At 40.3% G+C, this 18,698-nt stretch overlaps 1 protein-coding gene across 2 annotated transcripts in view; it reads right to left on the bottom strand.

The window, feature by feature from the left end:
- Positions 1 to 1,319: 1,319 nt before the first annotated feature.
- LOC126166463 (uncharacterized) overlaps positions 1,320 to 18,698 on the bottom strand; it is a 543,996-nt gene continuing 526,617 nt past the window's right edge. For both annotated transcript variants that reach the window (XM_049920406.1, XM_049920405.1), the window contains exon 5: positions 1,320 to 3,007. In XM_049920406.1, coding sequence (XP_049776363.1) covers positions 2,587 to 3,007 — 421 coding nt within the window. In that variant the 3' untranslated portion in view covers positions 1,320 to 2,586. The remainder of the gene's footprint in view (positions 3,008 to 18,698) is intronic.

Here is an 18,698-nt window from a genome sequence, read left to right as displayed (position 1 = left end):
TTTTTTTAAAGTACTGCAAAGGGCAACACTAAAAGAAATAGACACTTAAAAATAGTTACCCAGCTATAATCACTTTCCTCTGAAAGAGCAGTAGTTTCTTTAAGTGTATTATAATCTAAATTGAGTAAGAAAATTTGACTGACTTTGGATAGAACAACTCTGCATTACTTTGAAGAAAATTAACTGTGCTTTCAGGTTCTCTTTCATACTGGTATTTCAAGAACACATTTTGTACAAAATTAATGTGAATGAAAGGCATAACACTGACTGACATGGAAATTGTAGAGATGAGATGACCATCATTCTTAAGGATTATCAATTTTACTCGTTAATTGTAATTGGTGTAAACTGGTGTAACTTGCAAGAACAGTTTGTCCTATTGTTGTATGAATAGTTTTTTGTTGTACTGATATTGTGATACAGAATATTGTCATCAAATTATTGTTGTTTGTTGGTGATAAATGGCTATTTGGAATTGATGCAAAATATTCATAGTTAAATTGATAACATGCAAAGAAAACAGAATAAAAGGACCTTACAGTTTGGAAAGTGGCCCATGGGCTCAGACCAGAAGAAATACTTTGTTGAAAATACAAATTATACACAGACATATTGAAAAATGAGCTCCAAGGTAACTACTCAAAGCATAAGTAGAAGAGGACATTGAATACATTTTAAGTTGAACGCTTCACCACATCTCTAGAGTGATGTAAAAGACATATGACAACAATAGGTAAAACTTCTCATAAATGAGTGCACTGTGTGACCAAACTGACAGTTTATGACTGATTTGCTTGGCTTATGGTTATTTATTCGTGTTTCCCGTGTGTTACTATAAATGCATGACTAATGATGAATGTCACACAATATACCTGATAAATCCTCAGTATAAGAGAATTATGACATCATGAAGGAAAATGAAAACTCCGCACCACCTTACATACCATCTTAGCATGTGATTAGAGTGCTAAAGGCTTTTGTTTTAGATTTCTTTTTTAAATTTAAGTTGCTCATAAGTAGAATTGCTTGCTACACATTGATATTTACTTTTGCATGAGAATACATTTAATAAGAAAAATTATGTGGAGTTTTCCTCAGATTAATCATGCATATGCAGCAGAATTAGTTGCTTTTATAGTATCAGACAGATAGAAAACAAAAATAATGATAGTAGATTTCCTGGTTTGGAATTAGTGATAATATTCATCATTTAGTTGTCCATAATCTTACACAATAAAAATTATTGATAATATTTATTGTATGATATGACGAAAAAGTAATTCTAAATAATTTAGGTCATTGTTAATATTTTTTCAAGTCAAGTTGTAAGTAAAGCTGTGTTCAACTGTCAAGAATATGACTGATGTCCAAGTACTGTTAATATTAAAATATAACGATGCAGGATGAAATTGTTGGATGGATAGTTGGTAGTGTGATTTATTAACCACCAAGAAAGCACATTCATCAGTCCACTTTACCAGAAGATTCATTACAGCAAACAGCAGTTTTCTTCTGTCCTAGTTCCAGACACAAAGTGACCTGTTCTTAACATGCTCCAAAGAGTGGTACTAGTTGTGAAGTCTGTTTTATGTCACATTTCATTATATTTGTAAATGCTTAGAGTTACATTTCAGTCTGAAGATGAGATGATACAAGGACATCTTCAGTTATATTTGTGTTCCAGTGTCCACTGCTGGGACATAAACTAAGAACTATATGTTACACTGTAACAAATAGTCACATGCTGTTTATTTTTCAAATTTGATGATGCATTTTGAACATTGTTTATCTCCTGGTCGAAACAACAACATACTCTATACTGTTTATAAGAATCATGTTAAAATTACAAGAAGCAGGGACATGTGGGCCACCAGCAACTGTGGAAATCATTGTGCAGTTTTAAATAAATGAATCAGATGTACTTTTAACTGATTGTGATAATCCAGTAAGCAGCTTAGATACAGAGTATCACAGCTCATCACTGTCAAATAATAGTGGAACTTACCAATGCAGCAACACAGAATAGGGAGATGACGTTTCCAATATTTTATTTGAATGGTGAAATTGAGGCTATCGAATATGAAAATTATCAGCAAATACTAATAGTGTTGCCAGAGCAAGAATGGCACAGAACACAGCTTTTATGTCAACTGTATGGCAGTCAGTGCAGAGAAATTTTTTAAATGTTCCTACTAGTGGGAGATTTAAATGTTATACCAGCACAGAAGTACCACTCCTCCTACAGAACAAAACAGAGGACTGGTGCACTGTCATTTGCCAGTTGCTCAGCTGCTTCTCCCCAGTCAAAATGCAGGTTTGCTGCAGTATGTCTTGATGTAGCCAAACATCACAGAAGCAAAGTCAGGTACTACAGTGCAGCAAATGGCTCAGTGTTCTTTACAGGTATTATGCTAGGCACTAAATCTGGCTGACTAGAGGTGTTGGGGCAGAAAGTCTTTATCTCTGGAAGTGTGAGGGCAGCTAAAGGCACGTCGGTGCTAGCCGTGCCCAGGGCATGGCAGGGCGAAGACGCAGGGTGAAGCAGGTGACGGAGAAGGGGGACGTGGCATCGACGACTGCAGTGGCCTAGCTGTTGTCACGAGCCGCTGCGTGCGGCCGGAAGATGACTCGCACTGTCGAGTAGCTCCTCCGGAAGCCCAGCTTGGCATACAATCCCAGCGAAGCATCATTCTCGGGTCGAATGACGACAAAGGGCTGGTAGCCACGATTGGCAACTGCTGCTGACAGCCGGCGAGCCAGAATCAGGCCATAGCCTTTGCGTCGGAACTCTGGCCGTGTTTGCATGGAGAACATGGCACCATAGTAGGACTGCACCATCCAGGCAGCCAGCTCGCCTGTTGCCGAGAATACTCCATAGGCAGGTAGCGCAGACAGCAGCCGGCGGAACACCTCGATGCTCTCGAGGTCATTTGCGGGGTACAAGTCGTGGATGGCATCAGCATGTTCCGGGCTCAGCTGCCGCACCTCGGCCTCCTCTGCATTCAGCCTGTGGACAGATTACGAGTTCTAACACATCTTGAACTGCTTCTGTGCTCTCCCCCTGGCTATACATTATTGGAAATTTGTTTAATATGCACACCGATTAGCTAAAACATGACCATAGCCCAAGTGAGATTGAATGCCAGCTGATAGCACTGTGGGCATGTGACCCAGTGAGAAACGTATATAAATAGAGCATAGAGGAATGAGGCACTATTCTAGTGGTGGCTGAAAAATGGTGAAATTATGAGTAGGCAACAAGGTTTCAGAAGTCCACGCCTCATCACAGAATGTGTAGGCCAGAGACTTGCCTGCTCTACACTGTGATTTTATCCACTCTATGGTTTGATTGAAGAGAGGGTACAGAACAAACAAGGTCTAATGAACTTATGCCGAAAAATGCATGGTTTCCAAGCTAGAGACAATTTATTCACTCATACTTTGTTACAGAGATGCAATCTAGTACGAACTGCACCATGCAGCCACAGTTAGAGCAAGCAAGGTTTCCTCCTAGAGGGTGGTACTGTTCCTGATACGTCATGCACTAGCGCCCTCTCCTGCCATAGTAATTCATAATGTTGCATCTGATTCACTTCTCTTCTGACTCACCCTGTAGCGCGTCTGATACAGCATTGAACACAGTGGCTCTGTATTCAAACTGAGAGCTTGCCAACATAGTGTTCACTTACAGAAAGGCAAATGGCAATGGGCAGCAGGCAGCAAGATTGAATCAGGAGACTTATCCCCACAGACAACAACCACAGCATTCAATGTTTGCAACAGTATTTCACCATTTGTCTGATGCAGGGTCATTTCAGGAACCAGGAAATCACAAAGGATGTACCCAAAATATTCGGACACCAGACTTGGAGGAAAATGTGATTAACACTGTGGAAGGTGCTGACATGCCAGTATTAGGCAGTTGGCCCGCAAGTACAGTGTGGAACATACTCCATGACGACTGTTACTTTCCTTATCACTTACAGCATGTGCAACAGACCTGCCACATTGGGAGCAGTTTTGTCACTGGTTTCTTCACCAGGCAACCATGAGTCTGGGATTCAAGTCATCCAGCCTACTCACAGATGAGGCCACATTTACACAGAGTGGTATCTCAAACTTTCATAATCATCTGTGGGATAGTGTGCAGAGCCCCCATGGAATGGTGACTGCGAATCATCAGCATCGGTGCAGCAGGAATGTGTGGGCCAGGATAATTGTCGACTATATTTTGGGACCAGTCTTCCTTCCACATCAAGTAACATGCTGGAAATATCAGTGTTTCTTATGGGTGACTTTGCCTCCCCTGCTGGAAGAAGTGCCTTTGATGATTCAAAGGGTTATGTGGCTCCTACATGATGGTGCTTCAGCCCACTTCTCCATTAATGTCCAGCCACATCTCAATCATGTCTTCCCTGGTCGATGGATTGGTCAAGGGTGTCCAGTTGCATGGCCTGCTCACTAACTGGGCCTCAGAACGTATGATTTCTGGTTATGGGGCTATGTCAAAAGTATTGTGTATGCAGAGCCCACACTGGAGACACTAGAGCAGCATATTCATGCTATTTTTGACACTGTTCAGATGCAACATGGCCGATGTGAAGTGCGAGACAGAACATTATATGGTGCTTACACTCATACGTTAAGGCCCCTGGAAACCATTTTCAACACATACTGTAACTGTGGCGGCATGGTGCAGCATGTATTAGACCACAGTCTTTGTAACAATGTATGACTGAATAAATTGTCTCTAGCATGGAAACCGTGTGCTTCTGGGCATAAGTTTACTAGACCTCTTTAGTCCTGTATCCTCTCTTTGATCAATCCCTAGAGTTTGTACACAATGGAAAAAAAATCACCCTGCATGAAGCAAGATGAGAAGCAACCACTGGCAGATATAATAACAGTACCATGATGGTGCAGGCACCAGGGTTTTGGAGCACAGTGTTCATTGCACATTGTTGTACATGGGGATCTGCAGCAGGTGACCGCTACATGTTCCAATGTTGACACAATGACACCATCAGTTATGTCTGCAATGAGCAGAGGATCATAAAAATTGAACCATAGATCCATGAAAAAGTATCACATGGACAGATAAATCACATTTCTTGTTACACCAGATTGACAGTCCTGTCCAGATCCAGGCAAATGGCTGCTTAAAACAGCAGCTTGCCAAGGACACAGACAGATGGGAGCAGTATTATGCTATGGGGGGACAATCATCTGGGTTTCTATAGGACCTGTGGTAGTAATTGAAGGCACCACGACAGCTATGGATGACATGATCATTATTGCTGACTACGCACATCGCCCCCCCCCCCCCCTTTCCCCTATTCTTCCATCACCCCTTCCTCCAGTCCCATCATCCCAATGACGATGGGCCCTTCCAGGTGGACAACATTGTCATAAGGCCATAATCGTACTACAGTGGTTTAAGGACCATAATAGTGAACTCACTTGGTCTATGTCACAGAGGGAGAAATCTTACGACAGTTGAAGATGTCACTGATAACATCATAGAAGGAGGGGGAAGGGGAAGGGGAAGGAGGAGGGAACCAAATCCAGCAGAACTGCAGATTGTGCTTGAACACCCCTTCTTACACTACTGGTAGTAGTTGTATCTTTATGAAATGACAGTGTAGAAATGGCATGGTGACAACAGTGTGCATATACAGCCATGACAAGGAAAAATGAACTCTTTACTGCCAACTTCACCAGTGTTAACCAGATGGAACACATCTGTGATGCTATTGGGTACCAGCTCCACACCCACAAACCAATGCCCTGTAATTTACAGGAAATGTGTGACTTGCGCATAGGCATCTGGTACCTAAGATCTCCAGAAACCTATCAAGGACGTGTTGAACCCATTTCATGTACAGTCACTGCTTTATTGCTTTCCAATGGAGGACCAACACACTATTAAGCAAGCTAAATGCTATTAAGCAAGCTAATATCTTGGCTCATCAGAGTACTTGTATATATAGAGAAAGCTGCAGACCATTTGAATGCCAATTATCCAGTTTGCAGATGATACATACATAGTTCAGCAATGCTGGAAAAAAAAGAAAGTGAAGCACTGAGTATTGTAATAATTAGAATGAATGTTTTCATCTCAATTCATATTCTACCTCATCTGTACATGTTTTATTTCCAGAAATTATTCAGGCCCCAATCTCTTTGTCAGATATCCCTGAAATATTTTTCTGTTGTTTACCTTTTCATCTTCAGGAAATGTGGGATCTCAAACCTTGTAACATGCCTGCAGATAATTTTTTGTATATGTTTGCATAGCCCTATGCCTAGGGACTATAGGTCAATGATTTCCAACATGTTGTTGTTAATGTGGTGTTAAGCACATTTTGTAAATATGGTAAATATCAGCTTCCCACAAAAACTGTGTATTTTGTATTATCAGTAACTTTCAGTTCTCTGTGCATCTGTGCAGTCTGGGGTTTGCATTAACTCAGATAATGGAGAGCTTGCTCTTTAAAAATCCATAATAACCTCCATGGTTAGTGTTGCCAAATATGAGCTGCTATTATCAGAGCACTAAAGGTCACAAAACTGACGTGAGAGCCAAACACTCTAGTAGCAGACTACAGTAGAGCCATACTGAGGGCTTGATGAGACAGGGAGTCCCTATGGCAGCTGGAACGACACTGACTGAAAAAAAAAAAAAAAAAAAAAAAAAAAATCACATAAAGAAAGACAGCTTAAGAATTAACTGGAAAATCTCTTTTTCCAATATATCTCTTTTTGCAACAAACAGCCCAGTTCATACATACAATACCAGGAACAACGTTTAATCTTGGATTCTGACACCATAGAGCCTGTGCTTGCATTCCCACATAGCTATCTTGAATAATGACATCATAGACACTGTGCTCACATTCACAGTTCTGCCATCTTGAATAGTCACATAATAGACCCTTTGCTCATATTCCCATGTTTCTAAACTTGAATTTGTTGAATTTCATATCAACAGATTAGTGCCGCATCTAGCTGTTTTGAATGTTCTGCCATTTTATACCTAGAACAACAGATCTACTTCCAACAGTGGCATCACAGGAGTGGGCGGAATACTCTGTAGCACAACTGGGCTATTTTGAATTTATCATCAGTTTTTTAACTTAGCATCATATTTTGAATTTTCTGCCATTTTACATTTGCACAATTAGTCTTTGTCAGAGGGGGAGAAATCCAGTAACAATTCAAGACATCCTCGATAATTTCATAGGTGGAGAGGAAGGGGGAGGTACATCCTCACTGATTTCTTAAGAGGACAGGAAGGAAGAAGTGGTCAAATTTGGCAACAATGCAGACTGTGGTTGAATGTGTCCTATTGTACTGGTAATGTTCATTTCTTTTTAAGTGTTGGTGTAAAAATGACATTTTGACAACAACGTGTGTACACAGTCAGAGCCCAAAGAAGTCTTCACATAGGCATAATATAACAACTAAAGGAGCAGGAGAACTTATGTACCTTTGATTAGATTAGATTAGTTTTTCATTCCATAGATCCATGCTGAGGAGATCCTCATGGATGTGAACTATGTCATTTTTTTATAAGAATACTAATATACTAATAGTAAAAGTATATACAACACATCATTTGTTTCTATTAAGAAATTCGTCAATGGAGTAGAAGGAGTTGGCCACTAGTAAGTCTTTCAGGCTCCTTTGAAACTGATCTTTATTTGTAACTAAATTTTTTATGTTTGCTGGCAAATTATTGAAGATGAGTGTCCCTGAGTAGTGGACCCCTTTTTGAACTAAAGTAACTGCTTTTAAGTCCTTGTGCAGATCATTTTTGTTCCTGGTATTGTATGTATGAACTGAGCTGTTTGTTGCAAAAAGAGATATATTCGAAAAAGAGATTTTCCAGTTAATTCTTAAGCTGTCTTTCTTTATGTGATTTTTTTTCTTTTCTTTTTTTTTCAGTCAGTGTTGTTCCAGCTGCCATAGGGACTCCCTGTCTCATCAAGCCCTCAGTATGGCTCTACTATAGTCTGCTACTAGAGTGTTTGGCTCTCACGTCAGTTTTGTGACCTTTAGTGCTCTGATAATAGCAGCTCATATTTGGCAACACTAACCATGGAGGTTATTATGGATTTTTAAAGAGCAAGCTCTCCATTATCTGAGTTAATGCAAACCCAAGACTGCACAGATGCACAGAGAACTGAAAGTTACTGATAATACAAAATACACAGTTTTTGTGGGAAGCTGATATTTACCATATTTACAAAATGTGCTTAACACCACATTAACAACAACATGTTGGAAATCATTGACCTATAGTCCCTAGGCAAAGGGCTATGCAAACATATACAAAAAATTATCTGCAGGCATGTTACAAGGTAAGGTTTGAGATCCCACATTTCCTGAAGATGAAAAGGTAAACAACAGAAAAATATTTCAGGGATATCTGACAAAGAGATTGGGGCCTGAATAATTTCTGGAAATAAAACATGTACAGATGAGGTAGAATATGAATTGAGATGAAAACATTCATTCTAATTATTACAATACTCAGTGCTTCACTTTCTTTTTTTTCCAGCATTGCTGAACTATGTATGTATCATCTGCAAACTGGATAACTGGCATTCAAATGGTCTGCAGCTTTCTCTATATATACAAGTACTCTGATGAGCCAAGATATTAGCTTGCTTAATAGCATTTAGCTTGCTTAATAGTGTGTTGGTCCTCCTTTGGAAAGCAATAAAGCAGTGACTTTTGTTGATGTTCATCTTATACCCTCCTTTCAAGACACTGTCCTTTTCGTTCAACTGCTCTTCCAATTCCTTTGCTGTCTCTGACAGAATTACAATGTCATCGGCGAACCTCAAAGTTTTTATTTCTTCTCCATGGATTTTAATACCTACTCCGAAATTTTCTTTTGTTTCCTTTATTCCTTGCTCAATATACAGATTGAATAACATCGGGGATAGGCTACAACCCTGTCTCACTCCCTTCCCAACAACTTCTTCCCTTTCATACCCCTCGACTCTTATAACTGCCATCTGCTTTCTGTACAAATTGTAAATATCCTTTCGCTCTCTGTATTTTATCTCTGCCACCTTCAGAATTTGAAAGAGAGTATTACAATCAACATTGTCAAAAGCTTTCTCTAAGTCTACAAATGGTAGAAACGTAGGTTTGCCTTTCCTTAATCTTTCTTCTAAGATAAGTCGTAGGGTCAGTATTGCCTCACGTGTTCCAACATTTCTACGGAATCCAAACTGGTCTTCCCTGAGGTCGGCTTCTATCAGTTTTTCCATTCGTCTGTAAAGAATTCGCGTTAGTATTTTGCAGCTGTGACTTATTAAACTGATTGTTCGGTAATTTACACATCTGTCAGCACCTGCTTGCTTTGGGATTGGGATTATTATATTCTTCTTGAAGTCTGAGGGTATTTCGCCTGTCTCATACATCTTGCTCACCAGATGGTAGAGTTTTGTCAGGACTGGCTCTCCCAAGGTTGTCAGTAGTTCTAATGGGATGTTGTCTACTCCCGGGGCCTTGTTTCTCTCAGGTCTTTCAGTGCTCTGTCAAACTCTTCACGCAATATCATATCTCCCATTTTATCTTCATCTACATCCTCTTCCGTTTCCATAATATTGTCCTCAAGTACATCACCCTTGTATAGTCCCTCTATATACTCCTTCCACCTTTCTGCTTTCCCTTCTTTGCTTAGAACAGGGTTTCCATCAAAGCTCTTAATATTCATGCAAGTGGTTCTCCTTTCTCCAAAAGTCTCTTCAATTTTCCTGTAGGCAGCATCTATCTTACCCCTAGCGAGATAAGCCTCTACATCCTTGCATTTGTCCTCTAGCCGTCCCTGCTTAGCCATTTTGCACTTCCTGTCGATATCATTTTTGAGACGTCTGTATTCCTTTTTGCCTGCTTCATTTACTGCATTTTTATATTTTCTCCTTTCATCAATTAAATTCAATATTTCTTCTGTTACCCAAGGGTTTCTACTAGCCCTCTTCTTTTTATGTATTTGATTCTCTGCTGCCTTCACTACTTCATCCCTCAGAGCTACCCATTCTTCTTCTACTGTATTTCCTTCCCCCATTCCTGTCAATTGTTCCCTTATGCTCTCCCTGAAACTCTGTAAAACGTCTGGTTCTTTCAGTTTATCCAGGTCCCATCTCCTTAAATTCCCACCTTTTTGCAGTTCCTTCAGTTTTAATCTACAATTCATAACCAATAGATTGTGATCAGAGTCCACATCTGCCCCTGGAAATGTCTTACAATTTAAAACCTGTTTCCTAAATCTCTGTCTTACCATTATATAATCTATCTGATACCTTTTAGTATCTCCAGGGTTCTTCCATGTATACAACCTTCTTTGATGATTCTTAAACCAAGTATTAGCTATGATTAAGTTATGCTCTGCGCAAAATTCGACCAGGCAGCTTCCTCTTTCATTTCTTACACCCAATCCATATTCACCTACTATGTTTCCTTCTCTCCCTTTCCCTACTGACGAATTCCAGTCACCCATGACTATTAAATTTTCGTCTCCCTTCACTACCTGAATAATTTCTTTTATCTCATCATACATTTCATCAATTTCTTTGTCATCTGCAGAGCTAGTTGGCATATAAACTTGTACTACTGTAATAGGTGTGGGCTTCGTGTCTATCTTGGCCACAGTAATGCGTTCACTATGCTGTTTGTAGTAGCTTACCCATACACCTATTTTTTTTTCATTATTAAACCTACTCCTGCATTACCCCTATTTGATTTTGTATTTATAACCCCATATTCACCTGACCTGAAGTCTTGTTCCTCCTGCCACCGAACTTCACTAATTCCCACTATATCTAACTTTAACCTATCCATTTCCCTTTTTAAATTTTCTAACATACTTGCCCGATCAAGGGATCTGACATTCCACGCTCCGATCCATAGAACACCAGTTTTCTTTCTCCTGATAACAACGTCCTATTGAGTAGTCCCCGCCTGGAGATCCGAATGGGGGACTATTTTACCTCCGGAATATTTTACCCAAAAGGACGCCTTCATCATTTAATCATACAGTAAAGGTGCATGCCCTCGGGAAAAATTACGGCTGTAGTTTCCCCTTGCTTTCAGCCGTTCGCAGTACCAGAACAACAAGGCCATTTTGGTTAGTGTTACAAGGCCAGATCAGTCAATCATCCAGACTGTTGCCCCTGCAACTACTGAAAAGGCTGCTGCCCCTCTTCAGGAACCACACGTTTGTCTGGCTTCTCAACAGATACCCTTCCGTTGTGGTTGCACCTACGGTATGGCTTATCTGTATCGTTGAGGCAAGCAAGCCTCCGCACCAACGGCAAGGTCCATGGTTCAAGATATTTTCCAGTCCATTCAAATGGTCTTCCATGCTCTTTGTCGTCACTAGAAAATTACAATGTCATCTGCAGACTGAACAGTTTTTGTGCCTTCTCCCCGAATTTTAATTCCTTTACTAAATTTTACTCTTTTACTGCTTGCTAAATGTGTACATTGAATAAAATTGGGGATAGGTTACAACCCTGTCACACTCCCTTCTCAACTGCTGCTTCCATTTTACGTCCTTTAACTCTTTATAACTGCAGTCTGTTTTCTGTTCAATTTGTAAGTAACCCTTTGCTCCCCGCATCTTATCCCTACTGCTTTCAGAATTTCAAACAGCATAGTCCAGTCGCAATTTTCAAAAGCTTTTTCTAAATCTAATAATATTATAAACGTAAGTTTACCTTTTTTAACCTACTTCTAAGTTATAGGGTTGACATTGCTTACATCTTTCTACATTTCTCCAGAACCCAAACCGATCTTCTGCGAAGTCGGACTCTATTCTTCCATTCTTCTGTAAATAATTCGTATCAATATTTTGCAACTGTGACTTACAAAACTGACGGTCCCATAATATTCACATCTATCAACCCCTCACCTCTTTGCTATTAGAATTATTACAATCTTTTTTGAATCTGAGGATATTTCCCATGCATCATTTATCTTGCACCAGGTGAAGCAGTTTTGTTATGGCGGGCTCTCCCAAGGTTCTCACAAAGGAAACTCCCCATTGCACCTTCTTCAGGTTTAGTGGTAAGAGGGGTCAGTGGACAGCTCATCAGAAATTGAACACTGACCAACCATGGAAACACGAAGAAGGTATAGTGGACTACGGGAAAAAAAGCAAAATATAAACAGTGAACGGTCCAAGAACAAAAAGTGCAATATAGATCAGCCAGAAAGGAAAACGGCTTGTTGGTTAAGTGGTTACGGTGTTGGAGCGCCCAGCGACTGGGCTGTGTTCAAACCTGCTTCAAGCCAATATTCCACCCCCCCCCCCCACCCCTCCCCTGTGCCACGCTCTTCGCTTTATTCAAATTTGTGTCTGTGTCGTGGTGTAACGTCCGCCTGCAACCTGCAACAGCGAGGTGTAAGGTAGGGACCTATAATGACAGTTGATTCTGCAAAACTACACTATTAGCAGCCTAAAGAAAGTGGCTTACGAATGGGAACAGGAAGTGTTTGATGACAAGGCGACAAGTCAACCGAATCCTCCACCGGAAAACACGTCTGGTGTGTCATATTCGTCATTAATGACAGTATGTGTGTCACATGATAGGAATCTCTTATCGCAGCATTTAGTTTGTATGACTGGTAAATGGGTGAGATATGCCTCTTTGCCCGATATAGGTGTTCTTATGGATGTGAATGTGCCGGCCGATGTGACCGAGCGGTTCTAGGCGCTTCAGTCCGGAACCGCGCTGCTGCTACGGTCGCAGGTTCGAATCCTGCCTGGGGCTTGGATGTGTGTGATGTCCTTAGGTTAGTTAGGTTTAAGTAGTCCTAAGTCTAGGGGACTGATGACCTCAGATGTTAAATCCCATAGTGCTCAGAGTGATGTGAACCATTTTGATGTGAATGTGATCACTACCAAGGAAATGATGAAAACCTCGAAGAAAACGGTCTATTGACATACGGTACATGGGTTTAGAAAACATCGTTCCTTGTGAAACACAACTAGCTCTTTATTCACATGAAGTGTTGAGTGCTATTGACAAGGGATTTCAGATCGATTCTGTATTTCTGGATTTCCGGAAGGTTTTTGACACTGTACCACACAAGCGGCTCGTAGTGAAATTGCGTGCTTATGTGATATCGTCTCAGTTATGTGACTGGATTTGTGATTTCCTGTCAGAGAGGTCACAGTTCGTAGTAATTGACGGAAAGTCATCGAGTGAAACAGAATGATTTCTGGCGTTCCCCGAGGTAGTGCTATAGGCCCTTTGTTGTTCCTTATCTATATAAACGATTTTGGAGGCAATCTGAGCAGCCGTCTTCGGTTGTTTACAGATGACGCTGTCGTTTATCGACTATTAATGTCAACAGAAGATCAAAACAAATTGCAAAACGATTTAGAAAAGATATCTAAATGGTGCGAAAAGTGGCAGTTGACCCTGAATAACGAAAAGTGTGAGGTCATCCACATGAGTGCTAAAAGGAACTCGTTAAACTTCGGTTACACGATAAATCAGTCTAATCCAAAAGCCGTAAATTCAACTAAATACCTAGGTATTACAATTCAGACAACTTCAATTGGAAGGAACACATACAAAATGTTGTGGGGATGGCTAACTAAAGACTGCGTTTTATTGGCAGGACACTTAGAAAATGTAACAGACCTACTAAGGAGACTGCCCACACCACGCTTGTCCGTCCTCTTTTAGAATACTGCTGCGCGGTATGGGATCCTTGCCAGATAGGACTGACTGAGTACATCGAAAAAGTTCAAAGGGAGGCAGCACGTTTTATATTATCGCGAAACAGGGAAGAGAGTGTCACAGAAATGATACATCATTAAAAGAAAGGCGTTTTTCGTTGCGACAGAATCTTCTCACGAAATTCCAAGCACCAAATTTCTCCTACGAATGCGAAAATATTTTGTTGAGACCGACCTACATAGGGAGGAACGATCACCAAGATAAAATAAGGGAAATCAGAGCTCGTACAGAAAGATATAGGTGCTCATTCTTTCCGCGTGCTATACGAGATTGGAATAATGGAGAATTGTGAAGGAGGTTCGATGAACCCTCTGCCAGGCACTTAAATGTGATTTGCTGAGTATCCATGTAGATGTAGATGTCACATAAGTTGCAACAAATGAACGCAAAAATTTCACAATCATACAGTTTATCTATGTTCTGTCAAAACATATGTTTTTGAAGTTGTATTCCGTTTTAGAAGTCTTCACTCTGTAATTCATTTGTAGTTACATAGTTCACACCCGTTTATTTGTTTAATTTCTGCTATATGGAATTTCGCCTGCTTTCAGTATTCATCACATTTGCTTGCGACGGTAACGTATTCTTACCACATGACTCACATTCTAAAGCCACTATATAGTGTGACAACTGCCTCGACTAGGCGGAAAGAGAACAAACATTTCAACGACCTGACGGGCTGTTCATGACGTTGTGGAAAAAAAAAAATGTAAATGATACGAGAGAGTTTTGAACACGGCTCGCCCGCTAGGTAGTCTAGTACCATAACAACTTACCCAAGACGACATTGATTTTTCAGTTTTATTTTTATTGCACTATTTCTTCTTGAACCGTTCACTGTGTCTGTTTTGATTTTTTTTCACAGTACAGTACAGCTTCTTCCTGTGTTCAGTTTTTGACGGGCTAGCCACTCGGCCATCTTACCACTAAATCTGAGAGGGAAGCGATGGAGAGCTTCCCTTGTCAATACTCTGACGGAATGTCGTCTACTCCAGGGACCTTCTTTACATACAAGTCTCTCAGTGCTCTGGCAAATTCTTCTCCCATTGGGCATATCTCTCACTTCATATTCATCTGTTTTTTTTTTTTTTTTGTTCTAAAATATTCTGTGGAAGTTCACTACCCTTGTACAGTTGTTTTGCACATTTCTTCCGTCTTCCAGTTTTCTCTTCTTTGCTTAGTACTGGCTTGCCGGCTGAGCTCTTGATATGCATTTCCCCAAAGGTCATTTTATTTTTAATAGAGGCAACATCTTTCCCCTAGTCAGGCATTCTTTTGCAGTCGTAAATTTGTCCTCTAGCCATTCTCGCTTAGCCATTTTGCACTTTATCTCAGTTTCGTTCTTTAGAAGTCTGTATTCCCTTTCACTTGGTTCATTTGTTTGGCTTTTTACCTGTTTCATCCCTGTTACCTTCACAATTTCATCTTTCAAAGCTACCCATTGGTCATCTACTATATTCATTTTCAATGTTTCAGTCAGTCGCTGCCTACTGCATCTCCCATCTCCTTAATTCCGTAATTTTGCAGTTTCTTCTATTTTAATTTACAGTTAGTAGCAAATAAATTATGGTCAGAGATAATATCTGCCAGTGGAAATGTTTTGCAGTTAGATTTTTGGTTTCGAAGCCTTTGTCTTTCCGGTGTCTTCAGGTCCCTTACTCGTAAGCAACTTCCCTTTCATGATTCTTAAAGTGTTTGCAATAACTAAACTATGCTGTATGCACTGTTCTACCAAGAGAATTCTCCTTTCATTACTTTCACTCAGCCCACGTTCTCCTGCTTTTCCTTCCTTCCTTTTCCTGATATAGAATTCCCGTCCACCATCGAAACTAAATTTTCATCTTCCTGAACTAACTGGATAATTTCTTTTATCTCATCACATATTGTTTCAATCTCTTCATCCGTGAAGCTAGTTGGATGTACTTAATGTCTATCTTGGCTATGATTTTGCGTTCACTATGCTGTTCGTAGTAGCTTACCTCCACTTCTATTTTTATTATTCGTTATCAGCCCTACTCCTGCATTCTCTCTAAGTGATGCGCTTGTAGACTTGTAGTCACCTAATCAAAAGTAAAGTTCTATTCTTCCTGCTATGGCATTTCACTAAATCCCACTATCCCACTATAACTAACTTCTTCTTCTTCTTCTTCTTCTTCTTCTTCTTGAGTTTCACTCGACTTTGGAGTACATTAGATTAATCGCTTTTTAATCTTCTATGCCTTTCTATTAGCCCAGTACTGTTTCGTTCCTTCTGATATTGCTTTCCTTTTCTCTTCCCAGATCTGGTCCGTTCGTTTAGTTTTCATTTTGACTTGGAATCTCTCTTGCTTGTCTTTGACTATTTCTTTCTGTGAGCATATTTTCGGTGCTTCTCCGTTTCACTAAAACAATGTTTTTTTTTATGCGGAAGTTGCTAAAATATTTTTTGCTTAGTCTGTTTGAATTCATTCTCAGCATGTACCCATAAAAAACAGTTCTTTTCCTTGTTGCATCTGAGAGTTTTTCAGTTGAGGGAGGTGTGTTCTGTCTAAGCGACTAAGTGAAGGCAGTTTATTTCTTACCATACGCGTTTCGTTTATTTTACTTATGAAGCATCTTCAGTGGCCTATAATACATGTTTCTTTTTATACATACAAAGGGCTTTCAAAGAGTTTTGCACAGTCGTCTCTAGTTTTTTTATTTTTTTATTTTTCGCAGGAGGAGAATGAAATTTTTTGTGAACATGCTTGGAAGATTTAGTTATAAGTCGGTATACAAAAGTATTTTCTTTTATTTACAGGTTAGCCATAATGGACCGTGAAATAGATGTCAGGTTGCGAAAACGGTCTGTGATGGAGTTCCTCTTCAAGGCCGGCGATGACTCTGCCACATCGATTCACAGGAAGTTGCTCCCTATTTATGGGGAGGACACAGTGGATCACAGAAGTATCCAGCGGTGGTTGCAGACGTTTAAAGAAGGTGATTTCTCTCTACTGGACAATCCACGATGCAGTAGACCATCGACGGCAATGAGTGAAGTAAATAAGGAGACCATTGATCAAATCATCCAAAATGACAGATGTGTGACGACACGACAGCTTGCTGAAATGACTCGTTTGTCATTGGGTAGTACAGTCACTAGGGCACAGAAAAATCTGTGCACGTTGAGTGCCTAGATTATTGACAAGAGGAATCAAAACGATGAGGAAGAATGTGTGCGGGGGGTCTCATGAAGACCTTTACTGAAGAGTGGAAACAGTGTTTTGATGGCGTCATTACCCAGGATGAAACATGGTTGTTTTTGTCCGAACCCGAGAGCAAAACCCAATCCATGCAGTGGCGTCATCCAGGTTCCCCTCGGAAGAAGAAACCAAGATTTTAGCGAACAGCAGGCCGAAAGGTGATGGCCTCCTCCTTCTGGGATCAGTGTGCTGTTATTTTCATTGACCTTTTGGAACCTGGCTCCACAATTAACTGGGACCTTTATTGTTTGTCATTGGACAAGCTGCGATGTGCCATCAAGATCCACAGACCACAGCTTCAGAGTCAGCTCATCAGACTACACCATAACAATGCCAAACCCCATCAGCCCTTATGACGCAGAAGAGAATCAGGAAAATGGCTTGGAAGATTGTTACTTATCCTCTGTACAGTCCAGACTTTGCTCTGTCTGATTTTTACCTCTTTGGTCGTCTGAAGGCCCTCCTGCACGGTAAAACATTTAATAGTGAGAAAGACCTTTCTTCCTATGCCAAGCGATGGTGAAAAAGTCAGTCCCCCACTTTTACCAAAGTGCATTTACATCATGGAAAGAATGTTGGGCCAGATGCGTCACAGCTGATGGAAGCTACATTGAGTAGGGTCAATGTGCAGCTAAATGTCCCAAGTATGTTCACAAAAATTTCATTCTCCCCCTGCAAAAAATGAAAAAAATTAGAGACGACTGTGCAAAACTTTTTGAACGCCCTTTGTATAATGAATGTATTATATAGTAGTTACATTTTACTGTGTTACATTTTGTCATGTTTTTCTCTCATTTTTCAGATTAGAAGCAACTTTTGTAGCACAAAGTTCGTGATGATAAATTATCCTTTGGTGTCACTTACGATTTTCACTGTTGTTTAGTTCATATGTGCTGATGTTTTCATTCGATCGCCGAGTTCCTGCTGGCCGATTTCTGACCTTTTTTCACCCTCATTTATTACAACACATCACTTGCACTTTAATTTTGTGATCAACATGTGTGTATTTACAGAGTGTAGTGTTTCCAGTTGTCGCTGTGTCTTTATCTTTTGTTTTTGTTGTGTGTGTGTGTGTGTGTGTGTGTGTGTGAGAGAGAGAGAGAGAGTGAGAGATAGAGAGAGAGAGAGAGAGAGAACGAGTTTTCAGTTGTTTGATGAAGGGTTGTGTTTATGAAATGGATTAGTTTGTTGTTAAGGAATTTGGGACAAACTAATCAGAGAAACGCTTACTAACACATTCTCCAAAGTTTAATTCAGAGGTCCGCAGCTCGTGGTCTAGTGGCTAGCGTTCCTGCCTCTGGATCACGGGGTCCCGGGTTCGATTCCCGGGTTGGTTGCGGATTTTCTCTGCCCGATGTCCCATAGTGGAATCAGACTATAGACAAAACCAAACGCAGCGAAGACAATTACGCAGCCTTTGCATATGATATGCCCCTACTAGTCGAGACCTGGGAAGAAGTCAAAGAACGAACCTCCTGAAATATAAAAACAAGCAGCAAAAATAGGTCTCAAAATCTACTTCGAAAAGATCAAAATAATAAAAATACAGAAAACTCAACGAAAAATTTTAAAGTGTGAGGACAAAAAATAGAAATCGTCAAAGAAATAAAATATCTTGGAGAATGAATCAACTGGAATGGCCTCGAGAAAAAAGCAATGGGATCTAGAAGAAATAAAGTTGAACTGGCCTTCCAATTCCCTAGAAAGA

Source organism: Schistocerca cancellata, chromosome 1, assembly GCF_023864275.1.
Source record: "Schistocerca cancellata isolate TAMUIC-IGC-003103 chromosome 1, iqSchCanc2.1, whole genome shotgun sequence".
Taxonomy (NCBI): domain Eukaryota; kingdom Metazoa; phylum Arthropoda; class Insecta; order Orthoptera; family Acrididae; genus Schistocerca; species Schistocerca cancellata.
Note: the sequence above shows the minus strand (reverse complement) of the source record. Positions and strands in the feature narration are given on the sequence as shown.